This window comes from Egretta garzetta, unplaced genomic scaffold, assembly GCF_000687185.1.
Source record: "Egretta garzetta isolate BGI_Z169 unplaced genomic scaffold, ASM68718v1 scaffold179, whole genome shotgun sequence".
NCBI lineage: Eukaryota > Metazoa > Chordata > Aves > Pelecaniformes > Ardeidae > Egretta > Egretta garzetta.
In genome coordinates this window covers 415108-428983 of record NW_009270001.1, presented here as the reverse complement: position 1 = coordinate 428983, position 13876 = coordinate 415108, and the positions used below count along the sequence as shown (strand labels likewise).

At 42.8% G+C, this 13876-nt stretch overlaps 1 protein-coding gene across 1 annotated transcript in view; it reads left to right on the top strand.

Moving 5' to 3' along the window:
- The first annotated feature begins 879 nt into the window (after window positions 1-879).
- The window catches only part of SKA1 (spindle and kinetochore associated complex subunit 1), an 18947-nt gene continuing 5950 nt past the window's right edge, over window positions 880-13876 (top strand). Inside the window, exons 1-5 of the mRNA XM_009647682.2 lie at window positions 880-979; window positions 1957-2081; window positions 2806-2897; window positions 6468-6605; window positions 12653-12822. Coding sequence (XP_009645977.1) covers window positions 892-979; window positions 1957-2081; window positions 2806-2897; window positions 6468-6605; window positions 12653-12822 — 613 coding nt within the window. The 5' untranslated portion in view covers window positions 880-891. The remainder of the gene's footprint in view (window positions 980-1956; window positions 2082-2805; window positions 2898-6467; window positions 6606-12652; window positions 12823-13876) is intronic.

Genomic DNA, 13876 nt, shown 5'->3' with positions numbered 1-13876 from the left:
GGAAGGGACCCCCAGAGGTCACCCAGCCCAACCCCCCTGCAGGAGCAGGGACACCTTGAACCACATCAGGTTGCTCACAGCCCCCTCCAACCTGGCCTGGAATGTTCCCAGGGATGGGGCCTCCACCCCCTCTCGGGGCAACCCCTGCCAGGGTTTCACCACCCTCACTGGAAAGAATTTCTTCCTTAGATCCAGTCTAAACCTACCCTGGTTTAGTTTAAAACCATTACCCCCTGGTAGCGGGGGCTCATTCTGCTGCCCTGGGGGAAGGTGCCTTCCGCTGGTGGTTTTTTAATTAATTATTTTCTATGATCAAGTTAATAAGCGTGCTTACACAGAGTAACCTGTATATCACGCTACTTTTTGTGCCTCCATACGCTGCTAGCAAGCAAGTGCACGTTTTCTTTTGTTTAATTACTGGTCTTAAAAAAACAACAAACCAACAACAAACCCACCACCTCTTTATAAACACTGACCTTCTGATCCAAGCTCCCCCAGAGAGCTTTACAGTGTTTTTTTTATATAAACCAGATATTTGTTGTGTATTGCAGTAAACTTCCAACTCCTTTAGTAGCAAACACCTTAATATAATAAAGACTTACCCAGTTTCAGGAGGAATTGTACTGGTTCTACACCTTGTTTATCTCCAGAGTTCAGGGAAATTGCTTTGTCTTGTCTTATGCCAGTCACTTTGCACTTTCTCCTGTTTTCCATTTAATAAAATAAAAGAGGTAGTTACTATATCTACTGATTAATGTAAGTTCCCTTTGCTGCTTTGATGCATTGGGGCCCTCTTGAAAATTCTGCTCGTGTGCTCAGTGTTTGCAGCTTAGCTCGCTCTTAAATGACTGCCTTCTTTTTTATCTCCCCACAGTATGATAAGAGAGGGACATGGCATCCTCAGACCTGGAAGATTTATGCCTTCACATCAACATGAAGATTTCAACTATTAAAAAGACTCTGCAGTTAAGAAACATAGGTAAAAGAAATTAAAAGAGGGGTTTGCGTGGTACCTCCTTGCAGGAAATGGGAATGCTCTAATTAGACAAGGAACGTGAGATGAAGTGGAAATCAAGTAAAATATAGTGAACAGCAACGACAACAACAGTGAGTGAGGATGGCAAAATGGGAGCATTATCAGGGAATCGGGTGCCAGGCAGAGAACATGAGCTAAGTGAAAGTATGCTTCTCTGGGGGACTTGGAGACTGGTGGCTAATGCACCCTATATTCTCTACACTTGGTGGGGAAAGTTTCAGGTGGGAGAAGAAAAAATATCTTGGTGAGTACATTAAACCTAATTACAAAAATGTGCAAAGGCACAGATGGAGGTTTTATACAGGTGTCTCGTTCTAGCATTCCAGGAGCTCCTGGCTGTGATGTAAACACGCAGTGAGTAGCAAACTTATTTAAACTGAGGTACTGAAATTGTCCTGAGTGTTTTAGGTTCATCTCCTATCCATTGCTAGGCACAAACAGACATTACGCAGGATCATTGAAGTGTTGGTTGGGAGAGTCATCTGGTCGTCTAGGCTAACCTGCTGTTTGAAGAGGAACTATAAATGTTTCCAAAAAGGGCGGTAGCTTTCTGGCTCCCCTACACAGAGGGAGATCACGGAGGAGAATAGGGTGCTGCAGCCAAGCAGTTGCTGAAAGCCAGGCTGTGTTTAAAAACTGTGTCCTCCACCTGCAAGCTGCAGTGGTAGTCAGTATAGTTTAGCGCTTTCCAGCATTGTGCTGGAGAGGAGCTTTTATTGCTGCAGCAGCTTTGAACTCTGTTGGCTACTCCTATGGAGTAGGAGGTTGACTGTTTGACCAGTGAATATTGCTTTTTCTCCTGGTGGGTGGGGAGCACTGAGTTAGTAGATAATTGCTGCTTGCAGAGGGGAGGGAAATGGGAATTTGGGTTTGTGTTGGAGGCGTTTTGGCTTTTTGGCTTAACGTTCCCTTTTCGACAGGTCAAGAACCATCCCTCAAATCTATGCTCTGTAAAATAGGACATGACATGGTTCTCTTGCATGATCTCCTGAACAAAATGGAAACTGAAGTTCAACAGCAAGAAAAACTGAACAATTTGCTAAAAGTAACCTTTTTTTTTTTTTCCTGTTCATAAAATCCTGAAAGATTCAAAGGAATCTTTGATAAGTGCGTAGTTGTTCTCTTCTAGATCCTAAGCGATATGTTTGGATGCATGAGGCTGCTTACAAGTGGAACTGGGACTCAGACCAGGCTTACTGATAGTTTATTAATCAGTTCTCCAGCATAGTGAACATTAAACCTTGAAAAATAAATTGTTTTATACATTGAAAGCATATCTTTATCATCATAGATACTGTGAGCTAAAGAGCAATTCTATTTTTACATCCTTGCAATAGCTATGAAAACGATTTAATATGTTTATCTGTCGTGTGTGTGTGCAGTGCCTTTGTGTGTTAAGTCTTTTGTGAAAGTGGTGTTTGGGGAATGTAGATGAGTTTCCTGTAGTATCTCTTCAGCACCAGCACCGTTCCCCTGCCCAGACCTGCTAGGGTGTATTGTAAAGATTTACTTCTCGCCCACTCAAATTTCTCTGACGCTTTGAGGGCAAGGACAGACAAGCTCATGTTTTCTCACTCTTAGCTTTGTTTTTCTGAGCTTTGCTAGTTGCTCTTGGGGAAATCAGGAGGTAAAGGGGTAAGGTGATGGGGAGAGAGCAAAGAATACCTCTTAAGTTAAAAAATTATTTTAGCATTGCCCCAATAGTAAACTAATTTTACTTGCTTGACATTAAGTTTTAGATTTCTGATGAAGTCTAACATTAATTTCAGGAGCTCCAGAAGTCTGCTGAGAGAGATCAAAATGAAGCACAGCACCTCTGTGAAAACATTCCTCCCCATCTGCCTAAACCAACTCGGAGCTGGTATGTGGTACATGTGTTTGGAGGCATTGGGCTGCTCCTGGCGGTGTCCAGCTGCAGCACTGTAGAGCTCTCCTCCTTCTACCCTATATTAACTGTGAACTTTTGGGACCTGAGGTTGTTGTATGTATTGATTCTGGAGTTTGTTCTTGACTGATCACCACCAGGCTTCTGTGTTAGCACCCTAACAAATCCCTTGGGTAAAACCTATAAAATACCAAGTTGGTCAGGTGGAAGCTTCCAGTGGCGAGTGTGGCATTACAGTAGAAGGCTAGTTCTTCGATAAATCTGAGCATTCCTTGCTTTAGAGTGGCAAACACGCTGATTTGATAGCTGCAGTACCTAAGGATTAAAGGGTGGGCTAGTGATCCAAATGCTGGGTCACTAGAACTGAAATTCAACACTGCCCTTCTAAATATAACTTAAAAAAAAAATTATCCATGAACTTAATGATCTTTCTATAGGGATTTGAATTATGGTTGTGGTATTTTTATTCTCCTTTCCCTGCAGCAGCCTGACATTTATTTTAGCTGACAATGACATCCACCTGACTTTGAGAGGGCTGTACTAAGCAGCTGTTCAGAATAAAATAGCTCAAGTGAGAGAATGAGACACAAATATGTGAAACAACAGCTATTATTCAGAAGGCTTCTAAGAAGTTATAACTCTGACTAGGTTTCTTGAAGTGGTCAGCTCTTTCTCTGGCCTGCTGGAATTGCTTTTTATCTTTGAGTGATGTTAGTGCGTGCCAGATAGGCGTCTCTAGATTCTAACATCTGGAGATCCCAGAACTTGTTTCCACCCATGTAGCTAGTCAGAAGGCAACGCATCTGTCTGTTTGAATTCAGTGCTTCCAATATGTGCCCTGAATCGATCAGCTCTACCTGCTCTTGCTCATAATGCCAGGCAAGCCTCAGGCTGAAAACATTACAGGTGTATTCCAGCAAAGTAAAAGGTTAAGGATGTGGAAACAAGGTTACAGAAGAGCAAAATGAATGGTAATTTTAGGTCGTATGTAGCGATATTTGCATCTGTGTAGGTACTGCTTGTATTGAAACTCGGACCAGTCTTAGCTGTAAAGAGATGGCTTGTGCAGAAGCTTTTTTTCTGAATGCTACCCTTCAGATGTGAACCCTCAGTTTAGGAAACAGCCTCCTAAAGTGTGTCTAGAGATGCCTTGTTCCTTTTCAATTTAGATGTTGCAGAATTTATTTTTTATGTGTGTGAAAGAATGGAAATTCTTCAGAAATTACCACCGGGGTTTTGCCTTCTTTTCAGAACTTACTTTCTTAATTTAGGAAAAACCTTGAGTTTGTTATTTATGTTATTGGGGGTTGGACTAGATGACCTCTAGGGGTCCCTTCCAACCCAAAACATTCTATGATTCTATGTTAGCTCCTGGGAACTGCTTACATGCAAATGAGGTTTGTTTAGTGATTGTATTACCTCTGATATCAAAAAGATTCTTTGGGTTGTTGGTTTCACTTCCAGTCTTGTCCTGCTTTTGATCAGTAAGTTAATTGTGGTACAAGCTTAGCTGGTCCTTCCCTTTCTTGACAGAACCACACGTATAAAACTAAGCAAGTTTTTCTAAGAATTTTCCACAGCTTGTGCTCTGCCAGCTTACAACTGCTGTTCTGTCAGCGTCTGACAGACTGTAGTTGGTCAGGACCCATCTGTATCTGTGTAAATGGGTCTTCAGTCCTCTTCCCCAAACCTTCATCTGTTGACCCTCTCCATTTCTGTTCCTCGATGTCCCAAAATGCTTGGGGAGCTGAGTGCTAGTTGTTGAGTAGGTATTGTGGGATAAGTAATGCAGAAAGCAGAGCGAGCACTTCAACAGTGGTGAGACAGGCCTTCAAATCTCAGAAAGAATGAAAACACCCACACAGGCGAATTGAACAATTCATGGCTTTGGCTGTTGTTTCTCTCCTGTATTCTTGGTTTTGGTGTTCGTATTGACCGGAGGAATCTCGCTGAAATAAAAAGCAAGTTCAATGTATCAATGTACCCTTTGTGTTCCAGATGTTTACTGAGAGAACAGTTTCTTGTTACACCAAACCCAGATTTTTGAATACAAGCTTCGGTTCTTTGGTTTTGTGGCCCAGGTCAGCTATGGGCTGTACATGTACCGTGTCGCTGTAGCAATGTACAGGCAATTTAGTGGGTAGGAACCCAAAGCAGAAGTACCTGGGGGTGGGGAATCATCTACAAAAGGCAAGAGGTTTGTTGCAGTGAGGAGGATGGCAGGAGATTGGAGTGTACAGGAAGAATGAAGTTTTACAACACAATTTGTCTCCCTTGGTCCTTTGTGTTTATCCTCCTGTTCCAAACCCACTTCCAACACCCCCAGAAATCCCCATCCTTCCCTTTCCCTCTTCTTTGCTGGCATTCCCTGCGACTAGTGCTAGCTCCAGGGTGCCAGAGTTAGTTTTGTGCAGGGCCTGACCTTGGTTTTCAGGTCTTTACATCTGAATTAGTTTAACCATTGGTGTCCTGGATTTCAGAAGGGCTCCGCATTGTGGCGTGGCATGGAGCAGAGCTTCCGCTGGCACTGTGTCACGGACCAGCCAGTTTGGGAGTGCAGCAGGTGGCACTCTCTGTCCTCCGCGCTGCAGTCGCCTTCCCTGGGAAATGGGACACGGGGTTTGGGGGTGTCTCATCAAGCGACATATCAAATCCCAGCTCTCAGGTCAACAGAGGCACTGCTGTGCCGTTCGCTGGCTGTGGGGCCCCATGTCGAACAAAGATCTTTTCTTGTGGGAAGGTTAGATCGAAGCAGAGGATCTGTTCTTTGTGCCAGGTCAGCTCGGCACTGCTTTAGTTATTTCTGTTGCGCCTCACAGCCCAGTAATGTCCTTGATTCAGTGAATTTGGCCAAATGCATCCTCTTTGCTGTCTTGCCGATGAGTAGGAGAGCAGCTAGGTATGTGGCTGGCAAATAACCTGGTGTTTGAGGCTCTAAGCTGAGAGTTTGGAGGTTGAATTTATAAAAATAATGCTCTAATAATCACTCAAAGCAGGAAACGCCTCAGCTTTTGGGATCTTGCCTAAAAAAATTAAAAAATATATTAAAAAAAAAAAAAAATCCCAGCCTGCTGGATGGTGTTGAATTTCTTTGCTTCAAAAGATTAATGGATGAGTCAGGCTTCCCAAGATTTGAACTTCTTTCAAAAAGCTGTGAAGTATTTCAAATCTGCCTGTTAGGCTGCAGCTCTGTGCTGTGGTTCATCTGATAAAAAGCGAGGCCTCATGTTCTGTGAAATGTAATGGTACATTGAATTCTTAACTGCTCTGTGCTGCATTTGGGCTGCTGCCAGTTCACCTGCTAGCAGCCTCTCTAGCAGAGAAATGAAGAGCTAGAATGAAGTCAGCTAAAGTATGCAATTTGAAATGGAGTAGGCTTGCTTTATTTATTTTTCTTTTGGGAAAGATCGTGAATTGTGCTCATCCAGCCTAACAGATGGGTTGGAACTTAGGTCTGTGAGTAAGCAGACTTGATAATATAACGGAATGGTATTCTCCTTACTACTTCTCTGCTGTTTATACACTTAATATTCATTCATTTTACAGCATCACTGGGCTAACTGTGAAATGTGAAGAACAAGCAAAAGTTGTAGAACCCGAACGTGCAAAGAAACCTACGAAAGAGCCAAGACTTATTAAAGAAGTGCCCTTAATAACTGCAGAAGAATTTGAAAGTGTTCCTGCGTAAGTAAGCGTGGCTTTTCTTAGACCCTGTCATGCCAATCTGAGTGGCAAACGTCGGTTTGGGAAAGTGAGCTCTTGCAGAACTGAGACTGACAGGGATGTTTTGAAATTCCAGATGTTCCACAGGATGAAGCATCATGATGATAGCTCCAAATAGTTTATGTGAATACTGGCAAACCTGAAAAAGAAATGACTAGAACCCATTAGGTTCTTTCTTATGTATATGTTGGGAAGAGCACAGCTAATCAGTTAAAACTCAAACCTCTTCTCTCAAAAGTAATTTTAATTGTATGAACAGAAATATATTGGCTAGTAGATGGGTTCTCTTCTTGTTTTGAGAACTGACCTTTTAAAAAATAAGAGCCATCATCTCCTAAGATGAAAGGTACGGTTACACTTAAAAGGAGAAATAATGCTAAATGCTGTTTTTATTTGACGTGACTATTGGTTTCTGAAAACTTCAAGTCTTAATTTGCCAATCTGTTTTGAGACAGGAAAAGAAATCATACTTGTTAAAAGCTGTCATGGTTTAACCCAGCTGCTCGCTCACTTCCCCCCCCTCCTCCCCTCAGTGGGATGGGGGGGAGAGAATCGGGGGAAAAAGTAAAACCTGTGGGTTGAGATAAAGACAGCTTAATAAAACAGCAGAGGAAGAGAATAACATTAATAATAATGGTAGGAGAGTATACAGAATATACAAAACAAGTGATGCACAATGCAATTGCTCACCACCTGCTGACCGATGCCCAGCCCGTCCCCGAGCAGCGATCGCTCTTCCCCGGCCAACTCCCCCCAGGCATGGCAGTCATATAGTCTGGAATAGCCCTTGGGCCAGTAGGGTCAGCTGTCCTGGCTGTGCCCCCTCCCAGCTTCTTGTGCCCCTGGCAGAGCAGAGGAAGCTGAAAAAGGCCTTGATTAGTCTAAGCACTACTTAGCAACAGCTAAACCATCAGGGTGTTATCAACATTCTTCTCGTACTAAATCCAAAACACAGCGCTATGCCAGCTGCTAGGAAGAAAATTAACTCTGTCCCAGCCAAAACCAGGACAAAATCAGAAAACACCTTCCAGTGAAACATCCCAAATTTCTGGAATAGAAAGCTGAGGGTTTTTTTCCCCTACCATCAGGACCTGATTAATAGATATCCTTGCCTGAAGTCTGTCATGTAGGGAATAACTTTTCTTAAATGCCATTTTTGTGGACAATGCGAATATTTCTGCAAAACCAAGAAAATTCTGTTGATTTTTAAGGCGAAATTGTTACCTAGACTCTAGATTCAGTGTGTTCCCTGACAACACTTGTTTCAAGAAGAATTTTTTTTTTCCAGTCTGTGTTATACTTGAGGCTTTCAAATCATCTTTCCTATAGCTTTGAAAATTTTCAGACGAGCAATGTCCATTTCCTTCCACCAAATTGCTCAATCCAAAAACTGAAGGAGCCTATATGTTGACCTAATAATAAAGGACTCTTTTAGTTCTTAAAAGTGCACGCTCCTGGTATTTTTATTCTGCAGGTCATCTCTAGTGTTTGGTGGATTTATTTCTGTCCTGTTTTAACCTCCGGTTAAAGCTACGATCTTCCCTGATAACCCCTTAAAGTGTTTCATTATCCTTGAAAGTGAAAGGTTTTCCACTGCTGTTTGCAGGTGGGGAGAATGGGGACAGAGGCCAGCTGGATACTCTTCTGTTAATTGCTGGTTTATAGCAAGGTGGCATTTTAGAGTGTGCTTGTGAGGCTATAGAAATATTCCTATTCAGATGGGAAAAGCGTGTTTGTTCTGTGGAGGAAGGTTTACGTGAATTTAAATAGATCTATTCATCTACCTTGGTTTTTTTTTTTGTTGCCTGGCAGTCTTATAATACAGGATTGGGGGAGTCCGCTAAGTTTGCAATGTCACCTATGATTTAAGGAAATCTAAGCAGCAAATGTTTGTGACCCAAATTTTCTCACCTATTCTCCTACAGGAATGAGAATTGGGTTCGTATCCCAGTTCTCCAGGTGAGTGCTGGTTCTGATGTAGGCTCTCTTTCTACCTGCTGGCAACAGTGACAAGGGATAAGACTGCATTTTTATGCAGCTTTGGTGCTGGAGCCACGCTAGTACAGGCCTGTACTAATAAAGCACAACTGTGTGTATGCATCACATATGTGTCTAAATCCTTTACCAGCTGGGTATCGTGGGTTTTGAATCAATCAAGAGTCTCATTCCTCATCCCTACCACAGCTGTGGTAGACTGTAACTGAAAAATCTGTGTGGTTTTCACCCTCTTTGTGCTGAAAGTGAAGGCGAATCTATCCCTAACATCATTAGGGCACTAAAAGGGATGTAGTCTCTTCAGTGACTTCATATTTTTAGAACTCTGCAGCAGGTATTTAACAAAGGTGCCTGCTGTGTTAAGGTGCAGATACGGAGCGCCTTGATCAAATGGAATACTCTCGCACAGTGAGAAACCTGCAAATTATCTCAGCCTTCAAATCTGTTGCAGGAAGACTTTTTGGAGGGGGGGAAAAAAGGAAATTGCACAGTCGTCTCGGTTAACTTTGAATTTAAGGCAAAGGAAAATGCTTGCTTTATTCTGTCTCTAAAATTCTTGCTGCTTAAGATATTTTTAGAATCCACACATTCATTATAACTAAAGTCGCAGAAGACGGTAACTGGGGGGAATATATGTTTCTCTTCGCCTAAGAGTTTTTGAGGGAGCAGACTCGGCCATTAGGAGATTTATCTCTTTTTCCAGTGGTGTGTATGTGAGATATTGATGTTATTTTCTCCAAAGAACATAGCACTGTGCTTTGGTTTTCATATCTGTGGGAGAAAATGTTTTGAAAGGGGCTTCTGTGGATTAAAAAAAGAAATGGGTCACTTTTTTTTAAAAAAAAAAAAAAAAAAAAAGTTCTGAATGTTTTTGCTTTTGGTGTAGTGAAGCAGATTTTAAAGTTATTTTAAATTAAATGGATTAATTTGGAACTTCTCAATTTTGTGTTTTTATATTAGTGTATATATGGTCACAACAACCCCATGCAGCGCTACAGGCTCGGGGAAGAGTGGCTGGAAAGCTGCCTGGTGGAAAAGGACCTGGGGGTACTGGTTGACAGCCGGCTGAATATGAGCCAGCAGGGTGCCCAGGTGGCCAAGAAGGCCAATGGCATCCTGGCCTGTATCAGGAATAGTGTGACCAGCAGGACAAGGGAAGTCATCGTGCCCCTGTACTCGGTGCTGGTGAGGCCGCACCTCGAATACTGTGTTCAGTTTTGGGCCCCTCACTACAAGAAGGATGTTGCATTGCTGGAGCATGTCCAGAGGAGAGCAACCAAGCTGGTGAGGGGTCTGGAGCACAAGTCATACGAGGAACGGCTGAGGGAACTGGGGTTGTTTAGTCTGGAGAAGAGGAGGCTGAGGGGAGACCTGATCGCCCTCTACAGCTACCTGAAAGGAGGCTGTAGGGAGGTGGGGGTCGGCCTCTTCTCCCTGGTAACAGATGATAGGACGAGGGGGAATGGTTTGAAGCTGCGCCAGGGCAGGTTTAGGTTAGATATTAGGAAAAACTTCTTCACAGAAAGGGTTGTCAGGCTCTGGAATGGGCTGCCCAGGGAGGTGGTAGAGTCCCCATCCTTGGAGGTATTTAAAAGAAGGATAGATGAGGTGCTTAGGGACATGGTTTAGTGGTGGGGATGGCAGGGTTAGGTTAAAGGTTGGACTCGATGATCTTAAAGGTCTTTTCCAACCAAAGCGATTCTATGATTCTATGGACTGACATAAATATCGGCATTTATGGGTTTGCTAGCCATGGCTGGATAGAAACATGAGAAGATTGTGGAACAGCTGGGGGTTTTTACGATCCCTACAGTTATGCACAGAAGAAAAATTGCAGTTGCTTTGGACAGAATTTAGTTTCAGATTAAGGTGCCTGCGTTTATATGCCTGTGCCTCAGGTGTCTCCACGCTCACCAAGTGTCGTCGCTGAACGCCTGGTCAGTACAGTCGGTGAAACCAGAAAACGGCTCAGCTGCCGCGCCGCGTATTGCAGTTGCCTGCGCAGAGCTGTCTGGTGCTGTTGCAGATGCTTTAGTACGTAACTGCCAGATCTGGCAGTACTGGAAAAAAAAAAAACAACACCTCTATAATCATAAAAATCTATATTTTACATCTATAAAATTCAGTAACTAAGCCAGTTACTGAATTTTCTGTAAAGCCCAGCACATCTGCTGGCCCTGTGTGAGCATCTTGGATGCCTGAGGGCCTCTCAAAGAGCACCTGGTTCTGCAGTTTAGGCAACTGCATCCCCCTCCTGTTTCTGCGTCAGGATGAGCTGAGGTGTTCTCTTGGCTTTATTAAATCTATTCACTGCATGCCTATTGATAGTGGGAGCACAGGAACTTAAATATAGGTGGTTTATACCTCTGGCCTTAATCTCCACAGCTCTGCACGTTCCCCTGTGACTTTATAAATAGGCTGAGGGATGCAGATGGAGCAATAAATAGCAGTTAACGTATACAGGCAAAGCCCTTCTGCGGTTATAGGCTGTGTTACTTGGTTACACTGAGGGCAACCGCGTTTCAGGGGTGGTAGTGCTGCTTTTATTTGGAAAGATGTTATGTGTGCCAAGCAGAGCGCTTTTATAAAAATGGCTGCACCTCCAAACTTTCAATCTGGATTAATCAAAATATCAATAAAAGCAGCTAGAAATAAGTTAGTAGCAATTCAGTCTGAAATAAGGGCAATTGCTTTGATTTCAGGAGTTTTCACGCACTCCGTCGCAGACCTATCGCCCCGGCAGGGACAGGCTATTATTAAAATCTACAGCAAGCACTTATTTTTAGTTGGCCCTTGTACGATGCCTGCCTGCGTTCTAGTGTGGAATATTGAATTTGTAATTGACTGGCTACTTGTGCTGTAAATTCTTTGTATGTTTTCCAAAGATTGAGTTTTCCCACTCAGATTAAAATGAGGGAAGAGTTTCCTGTTCATTGATCTTTTCAGTCTTATCATCCTACAGCTTTTAGCCACCTGATAGCCTGACCTAAAGAACCCTGTTAATTCTTAAAATTAACTGTAACATTTTTCTCAATTCCATACGTCTGCACTCTGATACCAAACCAAATGCAAACAGCTGAGTTTGGTTTCTTGTAGCGACTGAATGGTGATGGCAGGATAATTCAAGTTGCAAGGTTGCCCTGGCTTTTACTGCAGCGTTTTCTGGGGGTTTTGGGTTGTATTTAGCTCGCTGCTTGTCATAAGAGTTTCAGATTTCATTTTTATATAATGGCTCCTCAGTTTGTAGCATGTTTCCTTTTCCCTGAATGCACGCCTTTACATCTGTAAATGCTGAATAGCCTGACTTGCAAATATTCCAGTGTTCTACTATTTCCACATCGCTTTGTTTTTATCTCCTGTGCTTCCTGTACCTCCAGGCTGTTATCAACAGATCTGATTATTTTTGCGTTAGTTTTATGAAATGCTCTGAAAGTTCAGAAGCGCATGTTGGTAGGGCAGAACTGTGTCTGTGTAGCACAGTAGGCTCTGTGATAAAATATAGAAAACACCACAAAACTGGTATTTCTTAAAAAAAAAAAAAAAAAAAAAAAAACAAAAAACAAACACCAAAGGAATGGCAGTAAGATGAAACCTCATTTCTTTATGATGATAATATGAACCAAATTGCACTCTTAAGTAGAAACATCTAATTTCAGTTTTGGCTGGTGTTGTTTTTTGCAAAGTTGCTTGATTTTTTTTTTTTGCATCTGTAGTTTAAGTGGTACACTATAAAAGCAACCTTTATTCCATTTTTAAAAGCTCCTTACACCTTAAGCACTGGATATTTTTTACTTCTTAACTTAGCTTTCTAATGTTTCATCTTTCTGGCTTTTTAACATTATTGAACCATCAAGGAAACGAACAAAATTAACTACGTTTATTCATTAACACAAAGCAGAAGAAACCGCCTCTAACTAGGAATAGCGTGTTCAATTACAGCTGATAAAAAAGAAAAATAAACACGGAACTTCAGTTGTGACTCTCTGGTTACTGATTTTTATTTTTATTTTTAGGTATATGAAAGGTCGTTTAACATATGATCAGATTAATGCAGTTGTTCAAGATCTAAACAAGGCTGTGGTGGGCAAGTACAAGATCTTGCATCAGCCTTTGAAATCTATGAATGCACCAGTCAGAAACCTCTACCACAGGTTCCTGGAAGACGAAACTAAGGATACAAAAGGTATTTATTTTTTTTTTACATTTGTTAGTACCATACTTGTAGCGTTTGGATATTGCACCATGAGTACAAAAATACTGGAAAAAATACCAAATGACTAAGTGACAGCACGTGCTTTTTGTGTTATAGGGTAACTTACAGCATCGTCTTCTCAGCAAATAGTCTATCCAGGCGTGCTGGTGGTTGGTGGAATGGTTTAAGCCATGGGAGTGTTCAAAACCATCAGTCCTGAAAAATTTTAGAAAACCTGTTATTGCTTATTCCCAGATGGAGAACAGGAAAAACAACTAATAAACTCTGGTCTTAGCAGGGCTTTCCCTTCCTTCCCAGCATGGGGTGCCACAGTCTAAATCAGATTTGGCCCTGAAGAATTCCTGTCCGTTACAGGGGGAGACCAACGCTTCGACAGTCTGGAGCAATGAATGTTCTGGTCCTCCCTTGACATAAGGGGAGGAAAACAGAAATGTGGGTCATCTCCAGATCAGGTTCTAGGCCATAAGGAATGTCAGTGTCTTGTTACCATACAGAACTGGGTATAAAATCCAGTCATCTCTTCTGGATCATAGAATCATAGAATGTTTTGGGTTGGAAGGGACCCCTAGTGGTCACCCAGTCCAACCCCCCTGCAGGAGCAGGGACACCGCTAACCAGATCAGGTTGCTCACAGCCCCGTCCAACCTGGCCTGGAATGTTCCCAGGGATGGGGCCTCCACCCCCTCTCTGGGCAACCTGTTCCAGTGTTTCACCACCCTCATTGTAAAGAACTTCTTCCTTATATCTAGTCTAAACCTACCCTGGTTTAGTTTAAAACCATTACCCCTTGTCCTGTCACAGCTGGCCCTACTAAAAAGATTTTCCCCCCTCTTTCCTCTGGGCCCCCTTTAGGTACTGGAAGGCCGCACTCAGCTCTGCCCGCAGCCTTCTCTTCTCCAGGCTGAACAGCCCCAACTCCCTCAGCCTGTCCTCATAGGAGAGGTGCTCCAGCCCTTGGATCATTTTTGTAGCCCTCCTCTGGACCCGCTCCAACAGTTCCATGTCCTTCTTGTGCTGAGGGCTC